At 47.5% G+C, this 20326-nt stretch overlaps 2 protein-coding genes and 1 pseudogene across 2 annotated transcripts; 1 reads left to right on the forward strand and 2 right to left on the reverse strand.

Moving 5' to 3' along the window:
- Positions 1-4499: 4499 nt before the first annotated feature.
- LOC136472928 (uncharacterized) lies at positions 4500-7393 on the reverse strand. The gene is made up of 3 exons (XM_066470630.1): positions 7175-7393; positions 4814-7047; positions 4500-4713 (listed from the first exon to the last, which is right to left on the reverse strand). The coding sequence occupies exons 1-3, from the start codon at positions 7284-7286 to the stop codon at positions 4636-4638; spliced, it is 2424 nt and encodes an 807-aa protein (XP_066326727.1). The 5' UTR covers positions 7287-7393; the 3' UTR covers positions 4500-4635.
- Positions 7394-11512: 4119 nt separating this feature from the next.
- On the forward strand, positions 11513-12519 carry LOC136452072 (uncharacterized; annotated as a pseudogene).
- A 1979-nt stretch (positions 12520-14498) lies between these two features.
- Positions 14499-17675, reverse strand: LOC136452081 (uncharacterized). The gene is made up of 4 exons (XM_066452725.1): positions 17592-17675; positions 16862-17508; positions 14904-15495; positions 14499-14663 (listed from the first exon to the last, which is right to left on the reverse strand). The coding sequence occupies exons 1-4, from the start codon at positions 17673-17675 to the stop codon at positions 14499-14501; spliced, it is 1488 nt and encodes a 495-aa protein (XP_066308822.1).
- Between the last annotated feature and the right edge of the window lie 2651 nt (positions 17676-20326).

Below are 20326 nucleotides of genomic sequence, written 5' to 3' on the forward strand. Positions count from 1 at the left end.
TCATTTTATTACTTAAACTTAACTTACTTTATCTTTTTTCTCATTCCATCACAGATCAGTGCATAGAGCGTGCCTCAACATCATGGTAAGTGCCATTAGATTAACAGCTACAATACCCCTCTCTGTTTTTGAAACAGATTCTCAACTAGGCCCTTATTCTCCTGAAATCATAGGATTTTCCTTAAACCCATGCCGGCTAAGTGTTCTCTAAATACGTTGGGTGGTAAACCTTTTGTAAGCGGATCTGCGAGCATCTTTTCTATACTTATGTGCTCAAGACTAATTATATGATCCCGAACTTTGTCTTTCACAACATAATACTTTTATGTCAATGTGTTTGGCAGCACCACTTGACTTATTGTTGTGAGCATAACATACTGCTGGATTATTATAACAGTATAACTTGAGTGGCTTATGTATGTCGTCTACCACTTTCAACCCGGGCATGAACTTCTTTAGCCAATTCACCTGCCTTGTGGCCTCATAACATGCTACAACTCGGCATATATCATAGACGATATAGTGACAGTTTACTTGGAGCTTTTCCACGATATAACTCCTCCTGCGAGAGTAAATATATATTCTGACGTGGACTTTCTATCATCTCTCGCATAATCTGAATCTGAATACCCCTCTATGTGTAGGGAATCAGATCTTCTGTACATTAGCATGAGGCCTTTTGGCTTTTGTAAGTAATGCAAAACTTTCTTTACCAGTTTCTAGTGTTCTATTTTTGGATTACTCTGATATCTGCCAAGTAACTCGGTAACAAATGCTAAGTCAAGGCATATACACACTTGAGCATACCGTAAACTTCCGATAGTTGAAGTATATGGAACCGCTTTCATTTGATCGATCTCATATTGGTTCCTGGGACATTGGAATCCCCCAAATCTATCGCCCTTGACTATAGGAGCAGGTGAAGGCTTATAATTTTGCATATTGTATTTCTTTAGAACATTTTCTAAGTATGCCTTTTATGATAATTATAAAATCCCCTTTCTTCTATCTCGGTGAATCTCTATTCCTAAAACGAACAAAGCTTCACCAAGATCTTTTATGTTAAAATTTGGGGACAAGAACTTCTTCGTCTCTAGTAGTAGACTAACATCACTACTAGCGAGTAAGATGTCATCCACATATAGGATTAGAAAAATATATTTCTCATTCTTGAACTTTGCATAAATGCAATTGTCCTCTATATTTTCTTGAAACCCAAACTTCCCTATTGTACTATCAAACTTTAAATACCACTGTCTTAATGCTTATTTTAATCCGTAAATAGATTTCTTCAGGCGGCATCCCATATGTTCTTTTTCTTCCACAACAAAACCTTTTGGTTGTGCCATGTAAACATTTTCCTCTAAATCCCCATTTAGGAACACCGTCTTTACATCCATCTAATGTAATTCTAAATCATAATGTGCTACAAGCGCCATTATAATTCTAAAAGAATCCTTACATGAGACTGGAGAAAATGTCTTATTATAATCTATGCCTTTTCTTTGCGTGAAGCCTTTCATCACAAGTCATGCTTTAAATCTTTCTACATTCCCTTTGGAGTCATATTTAGTTTTGTAGACCCATTTACAGCCTACTATCTTGGCTCCTTTAGGAATTGTTTCTAAATCCCAAACACCGTTGGTATTCATTAATCTCATTTTATCTTGTATGGCTTCAAGCCACTTTGATGAGCGAGCGCTTCTCATGGCTTCTTCAAATGAGGTGGGATCACCCTCCATTTAAAATTCTTCACATTCATAGACTTCGTAGTCATTAGGAATGGCTAGTTTCCTAACTCTTTGAGACCTTCTAAGGGCCTCGTTAGTTGACGCTTGTTCTATATGAGGCTGTTGTTACTCTTCCTCATGTGTGACAACAGGTTCTACAGGATCCTGAAGGACAGGTTCCTCATGTTCATTAATTGTCGTCATGGGAGAACTAACAACATGTGCTATTACTACAGTGTCGTGCACTATTGGTGTAGCAACAATAGGTAACGTGAAGAAACCATCGAAGTAGGCACATCTACCCGCTTCTCCTCTACATTAATTTTTGCACTACCATGCTCCCCCTGATCAACTCTTGCTCCAAGAACACAGCATGTCTTATTTCTATAAACTTCGTATGTCTGTCATAATAATAGAAGCGATAATCTTTTGACTTTTCTAGATAGCCAATGAAATGGCAACTGACTGTCTTGGAGTCTAGCTTCCCTATGTTTAGGTTAAAGACTTTAGCCTCAGCTAGACAACCCCATATATGTAAATAGTTAAGTGAGGGTTGTATGTTGTAATTAACAATAAAAGTTTCATACTCTTTGGGCAAAGAAGCAAAAACCAAATGAATCAGGAACTCATCTTTGAGCCCCAAATCCGTTGGCTTGAGCTTGGATGCCGTGTTGCTCATTTTCAATATGTGCTCTCTTATCCCTCCACTAGAGTATTTCTCATTGAATAACTTCTTGATCAGGGTGCTTGCATAAGCCTTTGAAGAGCCAGTAAACGGACTCTCCACTTTCTTGAGATACTCGGTGGCGGTGTCACAATCTGGGATTGATCCCCTTATTGCATCTGAAATAGTGGACTTAGCCACCATCAAGCCCTTGTGGTTCGAAATGTCCCACTTCTTATGATCAAGATCGTATTTCATTCTCACTTCTGCATGATCTCGTTGTCGAGCAGTGAAATCAGCATCAGTTTCATTCTCTGCCCTCACCGGGTCCACTGGCTCAGTAGGACACGGAGAGGTAAGTGCTAGGTCATTCTCGGACAACGCAAGTGCCAACTCATACTTCTCTCGCCATACGCGATAGTTGGCCCCTTTAAGAGGCGGAATGTGCGAGATGAATGCCATAGGGTTGAGTTCTAAAAACATCATCAAAGAAAGTGAGAAAACATGACATAATAATTGCATGCCGTAATTTAACGTTGGTCAAAATTAAAACATACAATATACTTCTACATTAATTCTACTTCACCGTTGGGCAGAAATAGAACTAATGCATGGAAAAACTCATGAATAAAAAATTATAATATTGCTATTATCACAGTTGGTCAGAAAAATAACAATATCATAATTTACTGAATACTATAACTACTCTTCAAAATTAAATCATTCCGTTGGTTCGAATTTAATTAGAAGATAATAAACATCAACTTTGCAGCGGAAACATAAAAAAATAATCTTAAAATGATATTATCAGAAGCATTTCATTAGTATTTATCTACTCTCTGAACAAATTTTCCCGTTGATTCAAATTTGAGTAAAGATTGAAACATCTAAACTTAATAAAATTCATCAAAATTGCTTCTGAAAATTATAAAACTTAAAACCATCTGCTACTGTTCATTTTGGGCCGGCCAGTGCTATGCGGCCCGCGGCCCATTCCGTAATAGCAGTGCGCGTCCTAGCGAAAACACGGTGGCTCAGCGACTTGCTTCGCACGATGCGCGCGCCCGCTCCCCCGCGCCCAGGCCGCAACCTAGGCCTGGGCCAGGAATCTCTTCGCCTGCCTGGGCCTAAAGCAGGCCCGAGCACTGTCAGCCATTGGATCCGATCCAACGGTTCTCGGTGCGCTTCGGTGGAACAAAAACCCCCTCCCCGGTCGCTCCTCCCGAACCCTAGAGCATTTGCTTTCTCCCTCCCCTTGCTTCCTTCTCAGCGCCGCACCGAGTGAGGAGAGCATCAGTGGCGGTCGTCCATGGTGGCCGGAGGAGAGATAGTGGCGTCGCCGCAGGCCCCCTTGCCGACGTGCGCGTTTGCCCGAGGGTGAGCGCGCCGCCGTCGAGTGGCCTTGCGCCGGTGCCCTGAGCCCGAGCCACTTCGGCGACACTCTTTGCCCGCCGACGCGTGGCTCGGCTCGTTCTCTCACGCGGCGGAAGGGCTTTCTTCCCACACGACGACGGTGGAGGAGCCTTGGTTAGTCCCTCTCCCGATCCGTCCATGTTCTTTAGGGTTAGGGTTTCGGGTTTAATCCGAATCCTAGATCTACGCCTAAACCTGGCTTTGATACCAATGATAGACATAGTGGATCACCTAGACATAGATCTAGCGGGTACAACCTTACTTACGTGATAAAAACTTCCTATAACATGATCTAGAGAGAGAGAGAGAGAAAGGGAGGTGAGATGTCACCGACCATCCGCGGGCTTGGAGGAAGAGCTCAACGTAGCCATGGCGAAGGTGAGATGCGGTCTGGGTCAGCAGTGTCGCGGTGAGGGTGTGGAGGTCAGTCGCAGAGCCGACGGTGAAGACGACAGTGGAGCTTCCCGTCGCTGGCTGCGCCCCTCACTAGATTGGATTAGGTTTGTTGGTGGATGTGGCGGTTCACGGTGAACCTCGTACTCAGAGCCGCCAACCCTCACCTCTCTTTATAGCGCAGTGCGACGAGGGCTCACCGACCATGTTGGTCGTCCCGATCAGGGCACGAGGTCAAGGCCCTTCTCGGCCGTTGGGCCGAGCTGGAGAGATCAACACTAACAGATAGCTGTTAATCACACCATACAAATATGTTGAATGCCTAGACATGTCCGTGATAGTTCACTGAGCAGCAACCCAAGTGGCAATAGCAAGTATCTAAATCTAAAAGTTAAATCCTCTAAAAGGCAGTTCAGAGGCCAGCTTGTCCCAATCCTAGGCTTCAGGAGTTTTCACATTCCTCAGCCTGCTGGAGCGCCGGACTGGGGTCATCGCCTCGTCCTCCTTGTTTCCCTGTATAGTGAGAACAAGGTCGGTACATGTTAAACACAAGGCCAGACATAAAACAAGCAAAATGAACAAAACCAAATGATAAATATCAATTGTAGCTTACTTTCTTGGCAGGGACCTTCTGGTATGTGGTGAAACTACCATAAGACGATGTGGATTGAGCTGTGGAATCCCTCCTCGTCCTCGACGCTACTGGCTCAAGGTCGTCACCCTTGGTATTCCTCCTCCTGCCAAACCCAGATGACAAGCTGCTGCTATACTGTGACGGGCCAGAGCCACCAAGTCTCTCAGTTTCTTCTACGCCAAACAGTGAACCCTTGGCAACAACATGCCCCTGGCTACTTCCTGAACCAGAAAGGCTTTCAGCCTGCTCAACTTGTTCAACCTGCTCAACTTGTTCAATCTGCTCAACTTGCTCAGCCTGCTCAACTTGCTCAGCTGGTTCATTGGAGGCAACGCGAGCTTGCTTCTGCCTCATGTAAAGGTATGCCAGAGCAGCAGGAACAATAATGGCAGCAAGAGCAGCACCAATTGCAGCCGGATTTGATATTTTGTCCAAGTAACTTGGCCAAATATCTGATCCCAACTTCTTACCATGGTGAGCTTCCTGGTCCTCCTTGCCATCAGCATGATCACCCTCGGAGTCCTCAGTCTGAACATCTTGCTGCAATGAAGCCTCGTCAATGCCCTCTGCTTGTTCAGGCTCGGGAGTGGATTGAGAAGGAATATCTGAATTCTGAATGAAGGCTGCCGTCTCTTCTCCACTACTGCCAGACACTTCTTCGGCCATCTCAGCATTGAGTACCTCTAATGCTGCATCAACATTTACCTCATACATGGCACTTGGTACCCCAGATACATCTTCCTGTTCCATTTCAGTATCATCAATAGGTTCTGCATCAGGGTCACCATATGTTGCCAGTTCCCCTACAACAGGCCCTGCAATCGTCTCAGTATCACTTTCTGAAACAACCTCCTGAATCCCCAACTCCTTCTCCAAACTGATTGGGCTTGTCTGAGCAGCACTGAAGTAGAAACCAACAGCATAATCTGCATCTACATCGGCAGCAGCAGCACTCAAATTGGCAGCTAAGTGCGGACCAAAGACGTCTCGATCTTGGTAAGATGCAATAGCCTCCCAGTAGGCCGTGACAAAGTCCAACGAACTGCTAGACCATTGCTTCAGCCTAGCAGTCAACTCCACAGGATGCAATTCTTGAACTGAAAGAAAGTCTGACACCTTTGACAGGGAGGTGTTCAGCCTGACCGGATGACCCGGCGGCGGTGGCACACAGACAAACGCTGCAGCCATCAACAGAACTAGAGCAAGAGGAGCAAGCAGGAACCTCATCGATGACCTCTTCTTCTTGGGACGAGCTCGCGCGGGGCTCACTGCAGGTTCCTGCTCATGTATCAGCACGCCACCATCTCGCGGGGACTCCTTCCCCTCCGGTGTCAGGACCCGAGCTAGTGGCGAATCCAGAGCGGGCTGCGGCAGCAGGATGCCATCCAGGGCTGGAGCAGCAGACTGACCTCTGGCCTCCGATGGAGAGGCCAGAGCCGAGGTTTCCTCCTCCGAGGAGTCATCTGGCTGCTCTTCCCCAGATACTTCCTGCTCCGTGGTGGTTGTAGTGTCGACCTCCTCGCTGCTGCTCTCGGAGGCGAATCTGTCCTCGAGCCCTCGCACCGCGCCGCCGCCATGACGGTAAATCTCGAGGCGGCGGTTGGGCTGGTAGCGCAGGTAGCGAGGCCTCGGGGAGAGGTAATTCGTCTTGGGGTCGTACGGGGCTGCCACGGCCTCCGAGTCCGCCGAAGTCGCCGCGTGGTGGTCGTTCTGGGAAACGGGATTCTCGACCATCACGGCGGCCTCGTCGCCTCCGAACGACCGGCGGGCGCCGCAGGAGACGATCGGCCCAGCCGCGGGAGGAGGGGCGGACGCCCCGTCGAGCGAGAGGCGCAGACGCCTCGGCGCGCCCAGCGCCTCGTCGGGCGGCGGCGGATGCGGCCCCCTGGGCTTGCTGCTGCTGTGCGCGAGGTCGACTGGCGAGGAGGGGACGGGGTCGTTGTTGCGCTCCCCGAGGACCTTCTTCCTCGGCGTGGCCGACGGCGCGACGGCCTTGGAGGCGGCGGAGATGGTGGGCGCCATGAAGCTCTTGGCGACACCGCCGCCGCCGGCGCAAACGCCACCACTGGAGCGGACCTTGTGCGTCCTCGCGCTCGCGGCCCCGGTCCCGGCCGCGTCCCGCTCCCGCGGGTCGTTCTCCTTCTCAGCGCCCCAGGTCCGCGGCGATGCGCGGCCGCTGTTCTTGCAAACGGAGGAACTCCTCTGCGGCGAATCTGCGAAGTGAATCGCCCGAGAAAATCTGTAAGAAACCAGCGGCAGATCGAGGGAAAGAGAGAGCAACGTTCCGCAAATTAAGAGATCGAGGCACGGAGCTTTAGGGGATAAGAGAAATCGGCTTACCTGTTGGGGACGCGGCGGGCCTGAAGGGTCTGGAATCGGCGCTCGTCCTGAGGCCGCAGCACGGCCTCGCCGGCGGGCCGGGGGACGGGGATCTGGCCGCCGCAATCGACATCCGGCTGTCGGCTGCTTTCGATTTGGGAAGGAAGCGTGAGTTGTGGACTGCGGTGGGGGAGAACGTTGCCTGGGAGACGGCGGAGATTTTGGGCGAGGAGAGGTGGGGATGGGGGATCTGTTTCCCGATGCGTAACGGCTAGCTGGCTCTTATACTGTGTGCCTGTCTATCCGTCCGTCCTTGTGACCGTTGGGGATTTGTGTTCCATGGACGCGCGTCGCTTCTGCTCTGTGCTCGTGCTCGTGCTCTTGCCCGTTGGATGCCCTGCTGGCTGCTGCCAGGCGGGCCAGGCGCAGACGCTCAAGCAGTCGACCGTTGCGGCGTTGCCAACTGCCCGCAGCAGCAGGTACTCCGTACACCGCTGGTAGGGGGCTAGGGGCTGTGTCTCCTGTTTGCTTCCCAGCCTCCGAGTACTGTTGTCTGGAATTTCCTAGGAATCTCACGTGAATCAATTCAATTTTACAGAAAAAATATAATAGAAATAGAAATTTTCTCCGTAATCCAAACAGAGACACCGGTGTCTTGTGGTGTCAACAGCAACAGCGGTTTGTGGCTGTAAAAGATTCACAGCGAACATGTCAAGAGTCGAGATCACGGGAAGACAATCCGAATTTACTGGTTTGATTTTCTATTCGAATTTGTATGTTTGGTTACAAATAAGTTAGAAAATACTACTAATGGACTGGATCGGTTTGCAGCAGTCAACTAGGAAACCAAAGAAAACAAGGAACCTTTATTGCTTTAGATGCCTTACAAAGGCCTTGTTTAGATCCCATCAAAGTTCCAAGTTTTTCCACTCTCTCTCCATCACATCAATTTTTAACTGCTTGTATGGAGTATTAAATATAGGTAAAAAAATAACTAATTACACAGTTTAGTTGGAAATCACGAGATGAATCTTTTGAGCCTAGTTGGTCCACGATTGGACAATATTTACCAAATAAGACGAAAGTGGTACTATTCATCAAGTTGAAAAAAATTGCAATCTAAACAAGGCCAAAAAGAACATGTAATGGAACAACGGAAAGAAATAATTCTACGAGGCCTATGGTGACATTAGTAGGGCGTACTTCCCTCTGTTCCTCAAAAAGAGCAATTCTCGTTCCCAAAAAATCAACAACGTTTAACTTTGATAAATATATTTAATAAAATATTAATATTTATGAGATATAATTAATATCATTAGATAGATTGTTGAATATACTTTCATAATAAACTTATTTGGAGATACCACGTATTTTCTATAAATCTAATCTAAGTTGAGAAGGTTTAATAGCATGATTCTCATAACGATTTTTTTTGAGGGACGGAGAGAGTACCCTTTCACCTTTCATTTTATTAAAGGAGCATGACCATTGACCAACAACTTTATCATGTAGTCTCGCGGTTGATAATTTGCGTTTACAAACAGCCTGTTCGCTTGTTGGTTTTAGCCAGCCCAAACCAGCCAGCCAACAGTATTTTCTTCTCACAATAAACCAGCATCAACCAGCTCAAATCAGCCCAAAAACCGAGCAGCGAACAAGCTGAAAAAAAGAAACACCGTAGTGACTCGTGGGGCAGCACCGCAGCAGAGAGGCCGGAGTAGGATAGGAAAGGAAAGAAAGATGCTACTATTCCTATTCCTATTGGGCCGTACAAGACCTGCGGTCTGCGGAGGCTTGTTCCAGAAAACTCCAACAAACGCAGGGCTCGGCCCAAAAAAAAAAGTTGCTTCCTTTTTTCCCTAATAAAATAATAAAATTAGTCCATCAAAATTTCTCAGAAGGTAAACTAATTTTAGCTTTTTTTTACAAAAGTATTGATAAAAATATGTTATTTTTAATGGAAATAATTTGACATTATAAAAAGTAATTTTCATTTACAATATTTTTGTTATAATAATGTCTGACAGGCTTTCAATGTGACCTCGTCCACTAGCATAGCGCCCTCAACGACAGACACCAACGCAAGCAATGCAAATTTCATTACTCACCTGATTCAGCTTGAATCGCTGATCAACAAAGCCTCTATGAATTGAGGCACAGCGTCCCACGACCTGGGAACCACTAGACCTTCTGCACGGCACCCAATGACCCAAAAGCTGCTAAAGCATTAGCACTAGCAGTTTTATTACAAACTCGAGGACAGACACACACATTCCAGGAGCTGAACTCTAAACACAGAATGAGCCTAAGATCAGTGATGATTCCTCCCAGAGCAGATGGCCGATACTCATCACCTTCAATCGCTGCCTTCGCCATGGTTGCGCCAATCTCCAGGCAAACCCATCCTTGCCGCTTCCTTCATTCCTGCTAAGCATCCCAGCAGTTCAGCATGAAACACGTCCTGCAGAGAACCCGAACCAGCATCGCTATCAAAAGCTCCATCTCCATCTGCGTTCACTTTAAAAAAAGCCACTATGAGGTTTCCTCCATTTCTGTTTCTCATAAATTTATCATGTAGCAGACTCGGTTCTGTTTTCTTCTGAAACCTGTCCGTCATCTCCAACAATATCACCCAAAATACAAGACAAATTTGATCTTTGGGTAATGCTACAGACAAAGGTTTTCAATACCCATTCGGTATCTTCTCCAACAACAGGATCTAAAAAAAATCCTTTCTGCAAATGAGTTTTCAGGAGAGAGGATGCTCAGATTTGGGTTGTGCCTCTCAGTCAACCCAAATGGATCTCCTGTATAGGTAGTTTGTTGGAGGCCGATTTTAGATCTCTTGTTAACCATTTTAGGTTTAGATGTCTAGGTTAGTCGTTGGAGATGGTCAATTTCCCGTGCAGTTCTCCGTCGCCCTCCCTCCCTCCATTTGTTCCACTCACCCCACCACAGCCACAATAGCATCACAATCGTTAGCTGCGATCTCTTATCAAGATTCAGAATCCATCATGTTTCTCGCTGAACTAGCTTCAGCCAAGTCCCGTCGCGCCTCTTCCAGGTTCAGCTCCCTCTATATACCTTTGACCTCTTTACACTTGAGAAAGAGGTGGCCGCCATCCTCATCAAGCCTTCTGCACATACACCAACGCAATTCTAGATTTTACTTTAGTATTCTTGCTTTCTTGGGTGAGGGATATAGTTTGTACTTCCTCTAATCAGTTCTTTTTTTTTTCGCGACCGGGACTTCACCCGTTTTTCTCTAATCAGTTCTCAGTTCTCAGAGAAATACGTAATGTAGTGTCTTGCTCTTTCTACCCCTCTGATTAGTAGTTTTGCTAGTCCAGCGAGGAAATACCGCTTAGAATTTTGGCGTGGCTTGCGACCGAAGCAGAGATGGTACAAATTAAATGAAGTTGCTCATGGATGATCAATTATCAAGAGTTCGTTGCAAAGAAAAGAACGGCAGGATAGACACTACAGATTGCAGGTTTGCATGCTTTACATTGATCTATTAGGCTCGGTTGCCAAGACAACATATGTAATCGACAAAACAAAACAAAAAAAACAAAAGCAAAATTTCTAGACTCGGAGGTGACCTCGAGTTGCACTGATCTGTCCCTGGTCCGAGCTAGGGATCCCGAGGAAGCCTAGGGTGGTCGGCCAAGGACTGAATGATCGAATTGCATAACTAGCATTACATGTAGAAAGCTTTAGGGGGTGATCCATAGAATCGAAGGAGTACCTTTCTGGCCTATATTATGTTCTGTCTGTCCATGATAAATCCGACGACCGACATCGGTCTGGAACATGGGAGCACCAGAACTGTTATCGCTTTGCTGCTGCTGCTCCTCCTCCTCTTGGCCATACTTGAGCATCTCACGTTCCTTGATTCTGGACTGTACCAGCTCGATCCTGGGGTGGTTGGGATGGCTGGAGACTGCACTGCTTATAGCCGCCTCAAAAGACTCCACCTCCGTGGTAGTGGCACCATCACCGTTAGTGTCGACAAGAACGCGTGCAAGAGCTGAAAGATGCTCGAGGCCGAAGCCGGCACCAACGCTATGGTCGCTGTCAGCGGACTCATTCCACCAACGGTTCCAACGGCTAGAGCGCACGAGTCCTCAGGAGTGCCAACATCCGCGCCGTGCGCGTCCACGATCCGCAGAGCGCGCGCTGCCGCATACGCCCGCACGCCCTGTCTCCGCGTCGCCCACGCTCCCGCATAGATCGCTTAGCCGCTCGCATGCATAGCTATGGCCAAAGGCCACCGTGTTGTATCTATATATGTACACTATCATTGATCAATAGAGGTTATCCAGTTGTGCAATCCCTTTCTACATGGTATCAGACGCTCTACGATCCTAACTTCTCTCCGGCAACCACACCTTCCGCTCCAATGGCTGGCTCCTCCCACCCCTCTGATTCCTCCTCCGACGATGACTTCTCCGTCGCCCCTGCTTCTGCCTCCATGATCCAAGGCATCTCCATTCGCCACCACGTCCCTGTCATCCTCGACATGGACGAAGGGAACTATGGCCAATGGCGCCTGTTCTTCGAATCCACCCTCGGGAAATTTGGGCTCGAGAGCCACGTCCGCTCCACCACCCCGTCCGACGACCGCGATGGCGAGTGGCGCAGGGTTGATTCCTGCGTCGTCAACTGGATCCTCGCCACCATCTCGAAGGGTGTCTTCGACATCGTCCGCCGCGACGGCCACGACGCCTTCACCCTGTGGCACGCCGTCGAAGGTCTGTTCCAGGACAACGAGCTGCAGCGCGCCGTGTACCTGGAGAGCAAGTTGCGCACCTTGCAGCAAGGCGACATGTCGATGAACGACTACTGCACCCGGCTGAAGCGGCTCGCGGAGTCAAGTTCTCAATCTCCTCCGCGGCCTCAATCCCCGGTACCGCTACGTCAAGCCGGTGATCACTATCAAGAATCCGCCGCACACTTTCCAAAGCGCCCGCTCCTTCCTCATCCTCGAGGAGCTCAGCGCTCAGCATGATGCCAACGCTGAGGCCAGCCACGCGCTCGCGGCAACGCACGATGATCAGTCCGGGGGCTCCTCCAACTCGACGTCCACGGGCACCAAGGACGACTCTTCGTCCTCCAGCGCGCCTCGTTCCAATAGCGGCGGCGGCAACTCCCGATCCACATACCGATCCGATCGGCGCCGTGGACGGGGTCGCGTCAATGGCGGCGGGCCACGCAACAACAACTCCAACCCCTCGAACAACCAGCCCGCGCCATGGGCCGCGGGCTACAATCCCTGGCAGGGCATGGTGCAGGCCTGGCCCATGCCTTTCCGTGCCCCCGGTGCCGGTGTTCTGGGACCGCGTCCACCATTCCAGCCGCAGTAGGCGATGGCGGCCTACCACCACCCGGCTCCTGGCGGCGTCTTCGACAACAGCGCCCTCTATGCGACACTGCAATCCGCCGGCGCCCCGCATCAGCCAAAAGCACGTCCGACTGGTACTTCGACACCGGTGTGACGTCGCACATGTCTTCCTCCCCTGGTAATTTTCCTCCTTCCGTTCTTCGACCTTCTTCATCCTCCATCACAGTAGGCAATGGTGCTCAGTTGCCCGTTACACACCAAGCACACACCATCATTCCTACTGCCACTTCCCCTCTACGTTTAAATGATGTTCTTGTCTCCCCATCCCTCATCAAAAACTTGATTTCAGTTCGTCGTCTTACGCGTGATAATAATGTTTCAATTGAGTTTGACCCATCTGGTTTTCCCATCAAGGATCTTCCTTCCAGGGCGGAGATGCTCCGATGTGAGAGCAGCGGCGATCTCTATCCACTCCGGCTTCCCCCACCACCAAGCTCTCACTGCATCCTCGGAGACGACGCTGTGGCATTACCCAGCCATCTCCCAAATTTTTCAATCTTTTCCTTTTCAATGTAATAAAGCTGATGCTCACTCTTGTTCTTCTTGCCGTTTGGGCAAGCACACTCGTTTACCGTTTACTGATTCTACATCACAGACATTTTTCCCTTTTCAACTTGTTCATTCAGATGTATGGACGTCCCCGGTTATTAGTCACTCCGGTTATAAGTATTATGTTGTTTTCCTGGATGATTACACGCATTACTTATGGACCATTCCCCTGCGTAACAAATCTGATGTTTTCCACACCATTCGCTCATTCATTTCATATGTGCATACACAGTTCCATCTTCCTATACTCGCATTTCAGACTGACAATGGACGGGAGTATGACTCCACTGCCATGCGTCTTCTCCTTTCCTCTCTCGGTACCCAGCTTCGCCTCTCGTGTCCTTACACATCGCAGCAAAACGGGAAGCCATGGCTTCTTCCTTTGCCAGGCTCAGTACGCCGAGGAGCTTCTCGAACGTGCTGGCATGGCCAATTGCAAGCCCGTTGCGACACCGGCAGACACAAAATCGAAGGCTTCTGCGACCGACGGCTCCCCCATCGACGACGTCACCTCCTACCGAAGCATCGCAGGCACCTTGCAGTACTTGACGATCACACGCCCTAACATTGCGTACGCCGTGCAACAGGTTTGCCTCCATATGCACGCTCCGCGCGACATGCACCTAACCATGCTGAAGCGCACACTACGGTATGTCAAAGGGACCATCAACCTCGGCGTCCAGCTGCGCGCCATCACGACACCGACGATCATTGCCTACTCCGACGCCGATTGGGCCGGTTGCCCGGACACACGACGGTCCACTTCGGGGTTTTGCGTCTTCCTTGGCTCATCCCTCATCTCGTGGTCGTCCAAGAGGCAAACCACGGTTTCGAGGTCGAGTGCCGAGGCGGAGTACCGCGCCATCGCCAACGCCGTCTCCGAGTGTTCCTGGCTTCGCCAACTGCTCGCCGAACTGCTCTACAAGATTCCCTCGGCGACGGTCGCGTTCTGCGACAACATCTCTTCAGTTTACATGGCTCATAATCCGGTGCACCATCGGCGAACCAAACACATCGAGCTTGGCCATTGGCGAGCTCTGTGTTACACATGTTCCCAGTGCACGGCAGCTCGCAGACGTGTTCACCAAGGGGCTTCTGTCGGCACTCTTCTCCGACTTTAGAGACAGCCTCTCCATCACGACCGGCGATGTCCAAACTGAGGGGGGGTGTCAGCGGACTCATTCCACCAACGGTTCCAACGGCTAGAGCGCACGAGTCCTCAGGAGTGCCAACGTCCGCGCCGTGCGCGTCCATGATCCGCAGAGCGCGCGCTGCCGCATACGCCCGCACGCCCGGTCTCCGCATCGCCCACGCTCCCGCATAGATCGCTTAGCCGCTCGCATGCATAGCTGTGGCCAAAGGCCACCGTGTTGTATCTATATATGTACACTATCATTGATCAATAGAGGTTATCCAGTTGTGCAATCCCTTTCTACAGTCGCCCTTGGTCCCTTCTGCTCTGAGAAAAAGACGGAGCATCTGGAGGTCCGGCATAGCTCCTGGCGCAAACACCAGCCCAATTCTTCCCCCAGGAGCAAACATGTCGAAGACGAACTCCTTTAGGCACCGAAATCCGTTACCGCAAACGAGGTACCTTTCTGCGGGAGCAAAATCGTGTACGCCTATGCGAAGGAAGAGAAGGAAGGGAAGCTCTCTAAGGCAACGGAGATATCTCGCTCGCATGGTGCGAACCCACGTATCCAAGTGAGAGAGATGAAGAAGCGGGGTCATCGGCGTCATAGGACTGGAAATTGCGTCGAAGCATCCATCATCAAACGGATTCGTGACTCCACTGACATCAGGGTACCGAAAGATGCATAGATGGTGGAGGTTGTGCCTTCCCAGCTCACGTAGGCTTGTCGCGAAGCTTTCGTTGTAGCTCCTAAGATCATCTGACCCGTTTGGCTTGATGCTCCCCATGTAAAGCTCTCTTAGCTCTTTCACTTCCCCAAGACATTCTACCAGCTTCATGGAGTTTATAGTGAGCATCCACAACACCTGCGAAGCTCGCAGATTTGTGACCTCATCAGGCAACACTGAATCATCAGAAAGAAATAGGTGCTTCAATCTTCTCAGTTGACCTATCGCAGACGGCAGTTTCCCATTCAGTGACCTCCCTCTCAAATCCATTGTCTCCAAGTATTGAAGATTCCCAATTTCCTCCGGGACCTCTGTAATATCTGCCCCAATTAGATTCAGATATCTCAACTGCGGACACTTGTGTATGCTCTTAATTTGCACACGTAAAGAACAGCGTTCTAAATCCAACACACGCATCGCAGGGCAATCCAATTTAACAAAAGTATACTTGCAAGACCCAAACGCATGGAAAGAACGCACATGAACCAAGTCTGTCGTCTTCAGTTGTTCAACTTCATTTTCTGTGTACCTGTGATGCAAACACAAACGGCGTATCTTGCCCAGATGATCTTTAGCCCCATATCCATTAAATGTCGTAACAAAATTTTCTTCAGCCGACAGTGCTATTAGAATGTCAAGCAATACATCATGGAGTTGACATGCCCTTGCCTTCCCATCATACTGAATACCAACTGGTTGGATCATGCTTCTGTTGATTAGCTCATTAAAGTAAGCCTCCCCTGTTTCCTCCGGATTCTGACCCCTTTCTCCGTCAACGAGACCTTCTGCTATCCACTTCCATATCAATTGTTTCCTTCGAATCAAATAGTCCTCTGGAAACACACTTATATATAGTAAGCATGTCTTCAAATAATATGGAAGATCGTAATAGCTGAAGAGTAATATATTCTTCATTTGAGCTGAAGCTTCTTCTCTGGCAGAACCAATACCATTTTTCACCAACTCCCACTGTTCCCTTATTTTCGGTTTGGTAGACAACAAACTTGATATAGTTATTATAGCTAATGGCAAACCACCACATTTTTTTAAGATTGCATTCGAAACATCTTCTAGCTGTGATGGACAGTCATGCTCTGGTTGAAAAATCCTTCTCATGAATAGCCTTCTTGAATCGACACTGTTTAGAGGCTTAATTTCATAGATTAGATCTTGAGAATCACTGCTGCAAGATTGAGCAACGCTGCTGATGTGTGTGGTCGTAACTACTCTACTATAATGTCTATTATGAGGTAGAATTGACTTCACGAGCCCCCAATCTGATGTACTCCAGACATCATCAATGACAATTAGGTACCTGTGTATGTGATTTAAAAGAATTGCTTTGAGTGAACTTCCATAATATCTAAAAATAATTTATGGCATGTAGGACTACAATTGAACTATTAAAGTGTGGATTTTCTCAACCAAGGCTTATATCTACACCTCATATTTTTTAGGTGTGACATGTGCACTAAATAATAATAATAATAATATATACACACAGTCCATCGACCCGTGCTACTGCATGGGCTAATATCATAGAAGACATAATACATTAATATTTATGATACCAAATATATTTATTATGAAAACATACATGATGAATCTAATGATATTTATTGGGCATCATAAATATCGGTATTTTTTGTATTAACTTAGTGAAACTGATAATATATTGGAGGTGGTAGCAATTGAGGTGGACCATAAAAAGGCTTCCAAAAAAAATATTGTCAATTGTAAAGCTATCTTAAGTGTATCATCTAATACTCTGTTTGACATTTAATGAAATGTATGAGGAACTGAGAGTTATACATAAGCAATATCAAACCAGTTTTGTTGTATACAGTTGTATATAGATGGAGTATGCACTAACAATGGAAAGTAACTATAAGTACCTCTTATCTTGCAAATAATCCCTAAGAGTGCGTATCAATTGCTCAACCTCCAGTCTGTCAAATTGTCCACTCTCATACTCTTTCCGTAGAAGCTGAGAAAGTATATCCTTAGTAAGCCTTTTGAGATCGAGGATCCGAGACACCGATGTGGAGGCCTTGTAGTGGATTTGTCCCCCAACGGAGCGATAAACCTCCATGGCAAGCGTGGTCTTGCCCAGTCCTCCAAATCCTACGATCGAGACGACCTTCAGTTGTGGCTCTCCATCCATCAACCACCCAGTTATCACGTCTCGTGGACCATCAACGCCTACAAGGCCCTTGGATTCGGCTAGGAGTACAGGCAACCGGGGGTCGATAGCCTCGATAGCCACATGGGTTCCACTCCTGACGATACTCTCGTCGAGCTTATACCTAGACCGGCGTTCACTGACTTCCTTGACACGGGCGGTGAGCTCCTCGATCTGGTCCGCCACCCGGTGCCGCACCCAGATTCTCTTCATCTTGCGCGCCATCTTCTTGATGACCCCGGGTTTGGCAACCCCGTGGCCGTGGGCGAGCTTGTGCATGAAGGCGTCGATGCAGTCCTCCATGTCGTAGGCAAGCTCGCGCACGTTGTTCCTCCAGTCCTTGAGCTGCTGATGGAGCCCCTGCACTGCACATCGGCCAGCTTGAGCAGCAGCGCGTTCATGCTGCTCAGCTCGTCTCTGGCGGAGGCGATCTTGCGGCGGACGCTCTTGTGCTTCATGTACTCCTCCCCGAGCAGGGCGGTGAGCTTGGCGAGGAGGGAGTTCATCCCCACGATGGAGAACACCATCGCTAGCTCCAACGATGATCCTCTGTGTCGGATGGCGCTTGCCAAGCAACAAGAAGATGGTGGATGCGGTGAGCTGGGCTTAGCTTAGCTGTTGGTGGTTCCCTGCATTTTCTTGTAAGCAATAAGCGTGCGTTTGCAATGTATATTAGCGTTGCCGGACAGTATGAACCAGTCAGGGTAACAGGTTTTGATGACTTAATAGCTATGATACTTTGCTATAGTCAATAATCGTAGCACCAAGTTGCAATATAATGTAGCTTATTTGCAGTCGCAAACAATTGTAGCCATGTCGCATGACAAGGCAAGATTTACTAGTAGTATATGGCAACTTGCCCTTAGTGAAACTAACACTACAACTGGTGAACTGTAATGATTCATAGAGTTGGCTTCTAATGATATTTGCCTGGAAGGTGCTACCAGCCTCCCATACCCATCAACGCTGATCACGCTTGTCCTTTAGAGGGGCTGTGGATTTTTTTTTAGCCTGCTGAGGTGTTTCTGCCGTTGAGGCAAAACTTGGTGTTCTTTCTTTCCTTACTTTAATGCAACATGCAAGGCAGAGCTTTTACCACTTTTCTTTTGAAAAAAAACTTACGAGAAAAATGTTCAATAATAAGGTGTCAAGAAATTGTTCACCCACTCCTGCAATCGTTTCACAGTAACCAATCCCAGGCAAGGAGTATCATCGCTACGATGTAACACAAACAGTTCTAAAGTTGGGAAAGGCAAGTCAGTCAGTCAGCAACAGTTGTTGGCAAAATATTGCAGTAATATGGTTGGCGTACAAACAAAAACTGGTTCTTTTCCACTTCTTTTCCATTTGGTTTATAAATCTTAACAAGTAATGCAAGGGTAATCAACCAAACGCAGTTCAGCATTAATCGATGTTCTGATACAGAGAAAATAAAACTTACGCAAATGATGAAATTAGCTTAACTTTTCACAAGCGATGAATTTTAGTATAGTCCTTGAAATGCTGCTAGAATGAGCAATCATGGGAGAGAGCAAAATCAAATCAGGTACCTGCAAACAATCGTTTATACAAGTTCAGATTTTGCTTGCGTTATGTCTAAGACAGCTCATCAGTTTCCTCAATGCTCAACATTGTCCTCTCATACACGATTGTCTTCCAAATTCTCATTTTCCTCAGTCATGTAGTTTGCAGAAGTTTTGATAATTTGTAGCATAGGAAGATTCGGGTGGGTTTTGACTGCATGCTTGATAGCAGAATCAAAGGACTCCACTTCTGCAGCAGTGGCATCCCAACATTGAATTTTAACGATGAAATGTGTCAGACATGAAAGGTGCTCAAGGCCAAAATCAGCATCAACGCCATGGTTGCACCTTGTTTTCCTGGCATAAAACGCGATACATAATATTTCGACCTCTGGCATAGCTTCCGGTGTGAACGCCAGACCCATTCTTCCATTCAGCACTTGGAAGGAGAACTCCTTTAGGCACTGGAATCCTTGGTTGCCCACCACAAGCCTTTCCACAGGGAAGTGGCATCTACACAGCTCAAGATAAAGCAAAGTAGGCAGATTACCCAATATATGGAGACCTTCATTATCCATGGTTTCAACAACAATTTGCAAGTAAGAGAGATGGACTAGTGAACCAACCCACTTTGGTAAGCTGCAGATGGACATGGTGATGGCAAGCTTTTGGAGAAGCGGAAAAGCATTCCCAGAATCCATCAGCATATCTAGGATATCATCACTGTAGCACTGAATCTCAAGAAACTGAAGGTTGTGTTTTCACAATGCCTGAAGAGATGAGCAGAAAACTTTGTTGTATCCACCCACATCACTATTCAAACCATCAGGCTCTGAGTACTTTATCCCAAGTCTTCTTAGTTGAGTCATCTTACCAAGACCTTCTAAGAATTTTGTAGAGTTGCAGGAGATAGTATATAGCACTTGCAGAGCCTGAAGATTCGTGATCTCCATTGGCAGCGTTAATTTGGAACAAACAAATAGGCGAACCAATTTTCTCAATGGCCAGTTGCACGAGATAGTATATTGTTGCTGGTAATTTTCCTTCTATTGAATAAGATGACACGTCCAGTGTCTCTAAATTTTGTAGTTTGCCGATTTCTTCTGGGATACTCATAATATCTGTGCAACTGAGCTCCAAATACCTCAACTGGCAACAATGTCCTATGAATTTCACTTGTGCAGACGGGCACCATCTCACAGAATCCAAGACACGCAGAGCTTGAAAGTTCACCTGGTTAAGCATTTCGTCCCAAGGCCCAAAGGTAGTGATGGAACGAACATGATCCAAATTATTCATGCTCACTGGTAGCACTTCATGTTCTGTCTCATTATATTGCATGGACAAACGCCGAATCTTGTTAGTCATAGATTTAGGGTCATCTCCATCTAATATTGTAACAAAATTCTATTCGCGTGATAAGGATATTAAAATGTCAAGGACCAAATCATGAACTCGGTAAGCTCGTGCTCTTCCATCATACTGAATATCAACTGGTTGGATCATGCTTCTGTTGATAAGCTCATTAAAATGTATCTCTCCTACTTCCTCCAGATTTTGGCCCCTTCCTCCAACAATAAATCCTTCGGCTATCCACTTCCATATCAATGTTTCTCTCGTGATCACATAATCCTCTGGATATATACATAGATAAA

The sequence above is a fragment of the Miscanthus floridulus genome, chromosome 1 (genome assembly GCF_019320115.1).
Source record: "Miscanthus floridulus cultivar M001 chromosome 1, ASM1932011v1, whole genome shotgun sequence".
In the NCBI taxonomy this organism is placed as follows: Eukaryota; Viridiplantae; Streptophyta; class Magnoliopsida; order Poales; family Poaceae; genus Miscanthus; species Miscanthus floridulus.

Excerpts from the sequence above, each read along its gene's own strand:
- LOC136472928 (XM_066470630.1), bottom strand. The coding sequence starts at position 7,286 with ATGTCGATTGCGGCGGCCAGATCCCCGTCCCCCGGCCCGCCGGCGAGG. Across the intron at positions 7,048-7,174 it reads GCCCGCCGCGTCCCCAACAG|ATTCGCCGCAGAGGAGTTCC; the intron begins GTAAGCCGATTT and ends TTCACTTCGCAG. Across the intron at positions 4,714-4,813 it reads AGAAGGTCCCTGCCAAGAAA|GGAAACAAGGAGGACGAGGC; the intron begins GTAAGCTACAAT and ends CTCACTATACAG.
- LOC136452081 (XM_066452725.1), bottom strand. The coding sequence starts at position 17,675 with ATGGTGTTCTCCATCGTGGGGATGAACTCCCTCCTCGCCAAGCTCACC. Across the intron at positions 17,509-17,591 it reads AGTACATGAAGCACAAGAGC|GGGCTCCATCAGCAGCTCAA; the intron begins GTCCGCCGCAAG and ends TGTGCAGTGCAG. Across the intron at positions 14,664-14,903 it reads GCATCTTTCGGTACCCTGAT|GAGTTCGTCTTCGACATGTT; the intron begins GTCAGTGGAGTC and ends CGGTGCCTAAAG.